The 10,960-nt window shown below is 36.8% G+C and overlaps 1 protein-coding gene across 1 annotated transcript; it reads left to right on the forward strand.

Moving 5' to 3' along the window:
• Window positions 1-975: 975 nt before the first annotated feature.
• On the forward strand, window positions 976-7,150 carry LOC115686911 (probable potassium transporter 17). Its single transcript, XM_030612334.2, has 8 exons — window positions 976-1,241; window positions 2,031-2,253; window positions 3,233-3,475; window positions 3,559-3,609; window positions 3,749-4,009; window positions 4,749-4,801; window positions 4,883-5,252; window positions 5,867-7,150. The coding sequence occupies exons 1-8, from the start codon at window positions 1,098-1,100 to the stop codon at window positions 6,721-6,723; spliced, it is 2,202 nt and encodes a 733-aa protein (XP_030468194.1). The 5' UTR covers window positions 976-1,097; the 3' UTR covers window positions 6,724-7,150.
• The last annotated feature ends 3,810 nt before the right edge of the window (window positions 7,151-10,960 follow it).

Genomic DNA, 10,960 nt, shown 5'->3' on the forward strand with positions numbered 1-10,960 from the left:
TACACAGTGATGCGTTTTGAAGATTTGAAAAAGTGTTTTTGCATGTTCATTTTTCACGAGATGTCGGAACATCCGTTACACACTCGATTTTCGGGAATTTTGAAAATGCTATGATGCTGCAACTTGCTCATCAATGATATGAATCACTCTTTGTCTGCCTATTATTACTGATCAAATATTTCAACTTTCTCTATGAAAAGGAAATGCTACAACCAGACCAACATATATTCATGCTTCTGCAAATGTAATTAAGCAATGTCACCTGTGGTTGTCTAAACAAATGAGAAAAGGGGCATATCAAGTAACTCTCCCCACCCAAAGTATTATGCATCTTCCCCAGAACTTACTAACCATCTTCATTAATGGATAGGAATTCCAGCTCATATATTATTTATGGACGACATATATTGTTATCTGTATTCCACCCCCACCACCGGCTTTGCAACTCAACGTTCGAGGGCCGCCCTTGCAGACCTCGCCTGGGCTTTCGAGGGTCGCCTCACCCAACCCTTTCCGAGCATCGTTGCTGGCCGGTCGCTAGTCATCGGCAAACAACAAATCAGAAAAAAAAAAAAGTTAAAAATGAAAAAAATAAATTAAAATTAAAATTGAAATTGTCTTTGGACGAAAATATACTTGATGGGTCGGAATATTTAGCCCGCCAGCAACTGGTGAGATCGGGCCCTAATTTGAAACGGTCATGGCCACTTCGAGCTCTTATTCGAGATTGACATGGTCACTTCAAGTCATTATTTGATACAAGATCCATTTCGAATCCTTATTTGATAAAATAATGGCACTTCAAACCTTTATTTGGAATTTTCAACAGAGGCAGCACGGGTTCGATTGTAATGTCACACGCGCACTTGCATGGAAACGTATGGTTGATTCGGATCACGTAGACTTCTCGTGGACTATCGTTCAAAGCATATATATATATATGGAGATCATATGACATCAAACGGACGCCATTGTAAGAACCGAAGGGCGCATTTAAAGCAAAAGACAGTAAGCCTCAAAAGCTCCCTCTCACGTTCACGAATCGAGTGACGAGAAAGCTGAGTTGCTGTTAGCTGGGCGGGTGCGTGTGGGTGGCGATGCCCACGAATCAACCGATCGGACCGCCCGAGGCGGCGGTGGCTGCATCGGAGATCGAGGTTGGTTCCGGCCGCGGCGACGGCCGCCGCCACCATCACCTCCCCGACTCTCGCGACCCGCCGGGCCGTCACCGTCTGGACAAGGTACTGCATGTGTGTGTGTGTGTGTACAGACGCTTTTCTTGAACATGGGTGTCTTTGTCTTTGTCTTTGTCTTTGTCTTGTCTGTGTGGAAAAATAGAAAGCTCGAGTTTTTCGGATTCTAAGTGGGATTGCCGTGGAGAAAAGACGAGGTCTTTGCGGTTTTTTCATCGTTCACTGTCGATTGTGAATGCTTTGGTTTCTGAAAGTCTGATTAGTTGGGTCGGATTCTAAGTGGGCTTGCCGTGGAGAAAAGACGAGGTCTTTGCGGCTTTTTCATCGTTCACTGTCGATTGTGAATGCTTTGGCTTCGTTTTGTGTTTTTTTTTTTTCATTTTTATTGTGATTTCCAAGTGCGTCTTTACAATGAATAATGCATATCAGTTGAATGGCTAAAAAATTAAAAGCTTTCAAGTGTTTGTTTTAGCAACTGTTTGTTCTGAAAGAAAACATTGTATACGTCAAGCATATTTGGGAGCAATCCACCTCAGATATTGTTAAGAACTGGAAAAACTTGGACTTCAAGCTCAGATATCATGTGGAACAACCGTTTGTGCAGAAAATGTCAATTGTTTGTGCATCAATCATGACACTCTTTGCTGTTTAACGGCTAAAAAGCATGTAACCATGTCTTTGGCCATGAACAATGCTGCGATTGAACCTTGTTTACTGGTTTCCTTCCCAATTTTCGTCTTTTATACATTTTGGAATTTGTTATTGCACTATTTGAATTATACCTTGACAAGTTAAAGATCAGTCAGATGTTCTGAGTAAAGAAAGTGTTTGAAACAGGGGAAGGGAAGAGGGGCTACTCTGATACTTGCCTACCAGACACTTGGGGTCGTGTTTGGAGGCATAGTAACATCTCCCCTGTATGTGTACCCATCAATGCCACTAAAGTCTCCAACAGAAGAAGACTACTTAGGGATCTATTGTATCATGTTTTGGACGCTCACCCTCATTGGTGTTGTAAAGTACGCGGGAATAGCTCTCAAAGCTGATGATCAGGGTGAAGGTCAATACGAGACCCCAATAAATTTTTTGATTTAGTTTGGTTTGTATTATATTCATTTCTTACTGTTGCTTTGCTAATTCTTCTGGTTCCCACATACTCTAGTCCACTCTGTAGCTCCTTCTACACACACCATTGAACATTATTCTACAATTCTAAAACCAGTCTAGTCGAAAAAGTGGTATTTAGAGTTCTGCACGCAGTTGTTGCCTCAAGAATTTAAAATTGGTGACATGAACTGCAAAGGCTCGAAAGCTCTTTTGGAGTAGTTCTCTCTCTTGAAGAGTTAGATTTGTGGAGGAGTCGTTCTTTGTTTTTTGAGAGAGCCAGGTAAAGCATTTTGAGTCATCTGTTTCATGGTTTTCACTTTAGTTTTTGCTGAAAAGTACACTACTAAAGAGAAAATTACAACTCCAGCTGAATGAACGGGAAAATGGCAGCAGGAGTGACACCTGAAGGAAGGTTTTTTGAAATTAACAATTATAAAACAATTTAGAAATTCTATGACCTGCAAAATGGTTATGTCTATTAGAAGTGGACCTTACAGTTTCCTAGAGCATTGTGGTGTAAGCCATTAATGATCCTGAGTAGTTCATAGCCACTCCATGAGTCAGACATTTATTGTTTGGGAACGTATTGGATCTTTCTCTTGGTAGCACATTAAACAATGGAGATCCCATTTGATGAAGAGTGTCTATTATTGTCATGTTGAAAGTATTTTATTGCAAATTCATGAAGTTGTCCAACACTGGGGAAACATTGCTGGAATGTCATTTGAAAACTTTTTAATGTTTTAGAAGCAAGTATGCTCCAGAGATTAAGTTAACCATCAACAAGCTAGGAGGTGTCTGATGATGTTCAGTTCTCCTTCTTCAATTTGGTCTTTTGACCTTTCTGATGGTTTTTTCGAAATTAAAATTTATTTCTCTCTCATAATATGAGCTGTTATGTTTTTGAATGATGAAGACAACTGCTATTGCAGGTGGGACATTTGCATTGTATTCTTTGCTATGTAGGAAAGTGAATGTCGGCATCCTCCGTTCCAAACGTGTAGAATCAAACTCTGGTGTTTCCCGGCATGGCTTGCCTGAGGGCACTGAAAAGCAAAGTAGGCTTGGAAAATTCTTTGAACAGAGCATAGTTGCGAGGAGGGTACTACTTTTTATTGCTATGTTGGGGATGTGTATGCTAATCGGTGATGGTATTCTTACCCCTGCAATTTCAGGTTGGTCACCATACCATTTTTCCCCCTTTGCTGAGATTTCTGCTTGGGGTTTCGAATTTTTGACTTATTATAATTGTTGATAGTTTTATCGGCAATGGATGGAGTAAGAGCACCTTTTCCTTCTGTCAGCAAATGTAAGAATCAACAACTATACATGTTATTTTATTTTTTCAAGGTGGCAAATTGTTAAGACCATCAGTTCCGCGTTAAGTTTGAAGTGAATAAAAAAAGAATCCGGCATTTGTAGGTTTACACATATTCACTTTTTTTCAGCTCTGGTGGAAGCACTCTCTGCGATAGTTCTTATCGTTCTGTTCCTACTGCAAAAGTTTGGAACATCTAAAGTGAGTTTCCTCTTTTCTCCCATCATGGGAGCATGGACGTTGACCACTCCACTTGTAGGAATTTACAGCATCATAAAGCATTATCCAAGTATATTCAAGGCCTTGTCACCACACTACATTGTCCAGTTCTTCTGGAGAAATGGCAAGGAAGGTTGGCTGTCACTTGGTGGAACTGTGCTTTGTATTACGGGTGAGCTTACTGTTATTTCACATTACACGAGCTCCAAGACTGACAGGATCGCATTCTTGAGACTTGAATAGAAGTATGGATCCTTTTTCATTTGAACTGTTGTACATGGTACGTGTAGGAGTCATTATGGAAATTTAGACTATGATTTTTATGGGTACTTCCAGGTTGTCAGGTTATATGAGGGCATTTCTGTAATTCTTAAGATTTTGTCAGGTTTTGCTGCTGTATTTTAAATGTCCATTGATCAAATGTATTACAAACAAATGTGCTGCAAGCTTTACAGAATAATTCCTGAATCATTTGCTTGTTCTTGCAATTCACTTTGAGCTATAAACTTAGATAGGCAAAAGGAGTTTTACTGATACCATGCCCTGATGGATTACTTAACGGTAGCTGGAGTATCCTTAGTCTTTACCGTTTATATTTTGCCGCAGTTTTATATTACGTACAAGGATGAATTATGTCATGACACGATCTGAAATGCCTATTTCAGTTTGTGTTCCAGTAGTTAGAGTTCAAATTGCTCTCTCTCTCTCTCTCTCTCTCTCTCTCTCTCTCTCTCTCTCTCTCTAGTTAAGGGACTGATTGGACTGGGCCATAGTGCATTCAACTTGCTCTCAGTACTCACTGATGCCTAATAAAGCACTAAGCTTGTGTTGCGGATTTGCATTAAAATAAACCTGCTCTTCTGACAATGGGAAACATGGTACATTCATGTGACTCTCTTTTATAATATCAGGTTCAGAAGCTCTGTTTGCTGATCTTGGTCATTTCAATCGGACTTCTATCCAGGTGAACCTTTCTTTTCTTTCCCAAGCTCTTAGTGTTGATTTTTTTCCAAGGTACCAGTCTAATGCCACTTTTCCTCAACAGATAGCATTTCTATGTACGATATATCCATCACTGGTACTAACATATGCCGGCCAGACTGCGTACTTAATTCGTCATCCTAATGATTATGACGATGGGTTTTACAAGTTCATTCCAAGATCTATATACTGGCCAATGTTTGTTGTTGCCACACTTGCAGCAATTGTTGCAAGCCAGTCGTTAATATCAGCTACCTTCTCTGTAATTAAGCAATCTGTAGTACTTGATTATTTTCCTCGAGTAAAGGTGGTCCATACTTCCCCCAACAAAGAAGGCGAAGTTTACTCCCCAGAAATTAATTACATCCTCATGATCCTCTGTGTTGCCGTCATTCTTATTTTTGGAGATGGAAAAGATATTGGCAATGCTTTTGGTGGGTATATGATATCCTGAATTCTATATCATAGAGCAACTATATTAGTATGCCATTGCTGCATTAATGTCATCTTCTATTCCCCCAAAAGATCTGCATGTGACCACCAGAATAATGAAGATAAATTGTGAGGGTCTGCTTGGAGTTTTGCTTTTCAACATTTTGCTTTCGGCATTTGAGATTTATTTTGTACTAAACACCTCAATTGTTTAAACATATATACTTATGGACATTTAAGGTCACCCAAGGTACTATGGAATTTTTTCAGAATATGTCAAACTACAAAATAAAAGTTGAGTTTTGGCGGGAAATTTAGATTAGTAGTTTCTACTTAATAAAAACTCAAAAAAGGTTCCCTGATACTTCTAATCTTTCTATAAAGGTTTTGAAGGCAAGACGCTGAATATAAAATTTGCTTAAGTGAGGTGCAATAGCGTACTGAATAAAATCTTTTTACACTGTTAACCCAATGAAGCATTCATGGTCTCTTTATTGAAAGTGGGTGTTGGCACTCTGTGAAAAAGTTTATCATAGTATCAATGATATTTTTTTTCTTTGGGTACATTTGATAATCATATGGAAAGATTTTACTAACAACTAAGCATCTCTTGCAGGTGTTGTTGTCAGTCTAGTCATGCTCATCACCACTATACTCTTAACCCTGGTTATGATCATGATTTGGAGAACTCCCACGGGGCTGGTTGCCCTATATTTCTGTGTATTCTTTGTGATGGAAGGTGTCTATGTCAGCGCTGTCTTCACAAAAATTCCTGAGGGTGGATGGATTCCTTTTGCCATATCTATTATTCTTGCCTTTATCATGTTTGGTTGGTTCTATGGAAGGCAGAGAAAGGTGGAGTATGAGCTGACACATAAGATCAACCTCAACAGGCTTGAGACATTATTGTCTGAGCCTGGTATGCAAAGGGTTCCTGGATTATGCTTCTTTTACACCAATATTCAAGATGGGCTTACTCCCATTCTTGGTCATTACATAAAGAACATGAGATCTCTTCACAAAGTCACTGTTTTCACTACTCTTAGATACTTATTGGTTCCAAAAGTCGCTCCACGTGAGAGAATCATTGTAAATAAACTGGGCCTGAAAGGCGTTTATGGATGTGTGATTCAGTATGGATATGCAGATTCACTTAATCATGAAGGAGACGACTTAGTCACTCAAGTTACCAATGCACTGATTGCACACATACGGACCTGCTCGAGTTTCTCATCGCCTGGCTCGCCAGAGGAAGTGCATCAAGAAGTTGCTTATATAGAAGAGGCGAAGCTTGCTGGTGTCGTACACATACGAGGCAAGACTAGGTTTTACATAAGCAATAGTTGTGGCTGGTTCGATAAGATTCTGCTTGGCTTCTATGAGGTCTTGCACAGTAATTGCAGGTCCGCACTGCCTGCTTTAGGGGTACCGTTGCCACAGCGTATTGAGGTCGGAATGCTTTACGAGGCGTGAGGTGATATGGATGGCTAGTAGTTATGTGTCCAACTTGGTCAGTAACGTGGAATTCTGTCAGATATGGATGGCTTCTGGTTCAGGGATTGGAGGGAGAAGAAGTGGTACTTAACGTGGAGTTTTGTTAGATAAAGTTATGACTACTGACGTGTAAGTTCTTATCTACTTAGATATACAATACGTCTCAATACACTGTCTCCTAGTTCTGCTCTTAGGATGATCAAACAGTTTGTCCCTATGGAGTCTAGTGCTGTACAGTTTGTACGTGGACGGTCCAATGAAGTTGGAACTTCTTGTAGATGGCATTTTGGTTTTGGAATGGGAAATGGTGGGAGACAATAGATGGATATGGAGGAAGTCCTGCATTAATGTACTCAAATCTATGTATGGGTCCTCATCTATATGTTATTTTTCTCTGTTGCTGATCTTCTTTGATCTACTGATCTCATCACTTTTGATCTTGTTGAGTTGGTACTTCATTTAGGGGTTGAATTAGCCAAATTAATTGCATAAAATGGACAAAAGAGATGTCACAAATGGATGTTCAAAGCAACTTTCTTTGTGTTTTTTTCAAGTGGCAGATAAAGGTTAAACCTCTTTCCCAAGTTGAGATTGAAAGGTGTACAATGGAATTAACTGGATCGACTTCAGAGAGAAATATTGAGCATGACAACTTGAAAAATATCTCTCTTATGACAATCTGAGGATCGTAAATCGTTTGTCCATCAAGTGTGCTGTTGATGTAAAAGCTGTAACGTGGTGGACCATATTTTTACCAATTGGTAGAGTGTACGTGAATTCTACCGGTTAACACTGGCAATGTTATAATCATGTCGGACAAGTCTCAAAAGTTACTTTGACTAGATTTGATCAATAGGCGAGCGTATCAGATATAGGGCGTAAAAGTCCTTTTCTTAGCTCCCCTATGACATACAGAACATCAAATTTTTCTTCGTTAAAAAAAAATGTTTTTTAGGAGCGCCAAATCGGCGCTCGGAGCGAAAGAATGAATACATCTGCTTAGATCCACCCAAAATGTGCCTCAGGTCCAACTACTATTGATAATTGAGTACATTCACTTATAATTATTTCACAAACTCAAGCTTAGTATATATGCAGATACTACAGTTGCGTTATCTTCACTCACGATACAGTATCTTGCGTGTCGCCCGGAAGCACCTCCAGTTGAATCAACAATGTGATGCTATCCTGTGCCGACCAAGGTTGAGATCTTCTGTTGGTAATTAACGAAAGGAAGAGTTGTTAAGGTGCTGCTGGCATCGAGAGGCTTTGCTCCATCTGTGAGGTTATGATGAGACAATCGGCCATCTATACCTTGGTTGATCCGAGTTCTTAGGGAAAATTTGGTGCACCGTTATGGTAAAATGAGGAATGCAACGGGTGTCTTTGTAGATGACGTCGAACAATGGCCTTTTGTACTTGGATGTATCTCCTGATGAAAAGGAGTTAGTGTTGACACCTGATTTTTACTCAATTTTTCAAATTTTCTTAAAAATCACAAAATTAGGATTAGGAACCTTGTCCATGCTTAGGAACCTATTTCTAAACCAAAAATAATTTTTTTAGAATTTTTCTGAATTTTTTCTTATTTTCTTTTGGCCAAAATAAGTGAAAAATCAAGAAAAATACCAAATGGAGTTGAAAAAGATTCCATCAAAATAGTCATTAGCTTTATTTTAATTCCAATTTCATCACTGCAGCTTCAATTTTGAAAAAATTCGATTGGGGATATGTTTTTCCCAAAATTGGGCAAATTCACACTCAAATTGAACCAAAAATTCAATTGAGTCATTTATAGTCATTTTTAATCCATAGTGTCTTAACAAAAAATGATTCAGGGACCTTTAGGTAGCGCATGATAACCATTCTGGTTCTGTCCAGAACTGGTTTTCTGTTCCCAGAAATAGCTTTCGACCAGAAACCCGTTTGGTAACGTAATTTCATTTTTCTATTTCTGGAACAACTTTTTGTTCCAGAATCGATTCTGAACCAGAAATCAGAACAAAAAAAAAAGTAGGTTTTCTCTTTCTAGACCAAAAATTAGAATCATTCCTGAGATAACTCTTTCTTCAAAGCACATGTTCATCTGGAAGTCACGATCTTTAAGGTGGGAAAAAAAAGAAAAAAATAAAAAATTTCAAAACTTCACAGAATGGTTTAGAATCTGTGGCTACCCACTTTGAGCGAAATTTAAATATTTTTAGGTGCCGAAAAAAATCAAAAAATCAAAAAATCAAAAATTTTAAAATTTCACAAAATGGCTTAGAATACCTATGGCTACCCACTTTGAGCGAAATTTAATTTTTTTTAGATGCCAAAAAAATAAAAAATAATTTAAAAATCTAAAATTTAAAAAATTCACAGAATGTCTTAGAATATCTATGGCCACCCAATTTGAGAGAAATTTAATTTTTTTTAGGTGCCGAAAAAAAAAAATAAAAAAATAAAAAAATGTGAAAACTTCACATAATGGCTTAGAATACCTGTGGCCATCCACTTTGAGCGAAATTTAAATTTTTTTAGGTGCCGAAAAATATAAAAAAATAAAAAATTTCAAAACTTCACAGAATGGCTTAGAATACCTGTAGCCACCCACTTTGAGCGAAATTTAATTTTTTTTAGATGCCAAAAATAATAAAAATAAGCAAAAAAGCAAAAATTTCAAAACTTCACATAATGGCTAAAAATACATGTGGCCACCCACTTTGAGCGAAATTATATTTTTTTAGGTGCCTAAAAAAATAAAAAAAAAAAGCAAAAAATCAAAAATTTTAAAACTTCACAGAATGACTTAGAATACCTGTGGCCATCCACTTTGAGTAAAATTTAAATTTTTTTAGGTGCCGAAAAAAATAAAAAATAAAAAACTTCAAAACTTCATAGAATTGCTTAGAATACCTGCGGCCACTCACTTTGAGCGAAATTTAATTTTTTTTAGGTGCCGAAAAAAAATAAAAATAAGCAAAAAAGCAAAAATTTCAAAACTTCGCGGAATGGCTTAGAATACCTGTGACCACCAACTTTGAATGAAATTTTATTTTTTTTAGGTGCCGAAAAAAAGAAAAAAAGTAAAAAATCGAAAATTTCAAAATTTCACAGAATGGCTTAGAATACATGTGGCCATCCACTTTGAGAGAAATTTAATTTTCTTTAGGTGCCGAAAAAAAATTAAAAAATCAAAAAAATCAGAAGTTGAGCACCTAAAAAAAATTAAATTTTACTCAAAGTGAGTGGCTAGAGGCATTCTAAGTCATTCTGTGAAGTTTTAAAATTTTAGATTTTTTTATGTTTTTATTTTTTTTTCGGCACCTAAAAATATTTAAATTTCACTCAAAGTGGGTGGCTACATATATTCTAAGTCATTCTGTGAAGTTTTGAAATTTTTGATTTTTTGCTTTTTTTTTCACCTCAAAAAATTAAAATTTCACTCAAAGTGGGTGGCCACAGGTATTATAAGCTATTCTGTGAAGTTTTGAAATTTTTGAGTTTTTGAATTTTTTTGGGCACCTTAAAAAATTTAAATTTCACTCAAAGTGGGTGGCCACATGTGATCTAAACTATTCTGTGAAGTTTTGAAATTTTTGAGTTTTTGAATTTTTTTGGGCACCTTAAAAAATTTAAATTTCACTCAAAGTGGGTGGCCACATGTGATCTAAACTATTCTGTGAAGTTTTGAAATTTTTGATTTTTTGATTTTTTTTTTGGCAACTAAAAAAATTTAAATTTCATTAAAGGTGGGTGGCCACAGGTATTTTAAGCCATTCTATGAAGTTTTGAAATTTTTGATTTTTGATTTTTTTTTGAAAAAATTCAACAAATTTCCTATTTTCCCGAAATCTGAATTTTTTTATTTTTTGGAAATTGTGATGAATTTTTCTAGAATTTTTCAATTTTTTTTGGATTTTTTGGATTTTTTTGAGATTTTTAGGAGTTTTTTGGATTTTCTAATTATTTTTATTCCATTTCTGAAAAAAAATGGATTTTTGTTCCTGGAAATAGAATTTTGTGTTGCTTATCAAACGGGTTTTTGTTTCAGGAAATAGAAATTTTGTGCTGTTATCAAACGGGTTTCTGTTCCAGAAATAAAAAATTTTGGTCGTTATCAAACGGGTTTCTTTTCTCAGAAACTCATCATGGAACCAGAAATAGAAAAATCTATTTCTGTTTAAGGAACTCATTCTGGAACAGAATGGTTTTCATTCGCTACCTTAATTGC

This window comes from Syzygium oleosum, unplaced genomic scaffold (genome assembly GCF_021117445.2).
Source record: "Syzygium oleosum isolate NSW1041296 unplaced genomic scaffold, Sole_v2.1 Sole_v2.02, whole genome shotgun sequence".
Lineage (NCBI taxonomy): Eukaryota > Viridiplantae > Streptophyta > Magnoliopsida > Myrtales > Myrtaceae > Syzygium > Syzygium oleosum.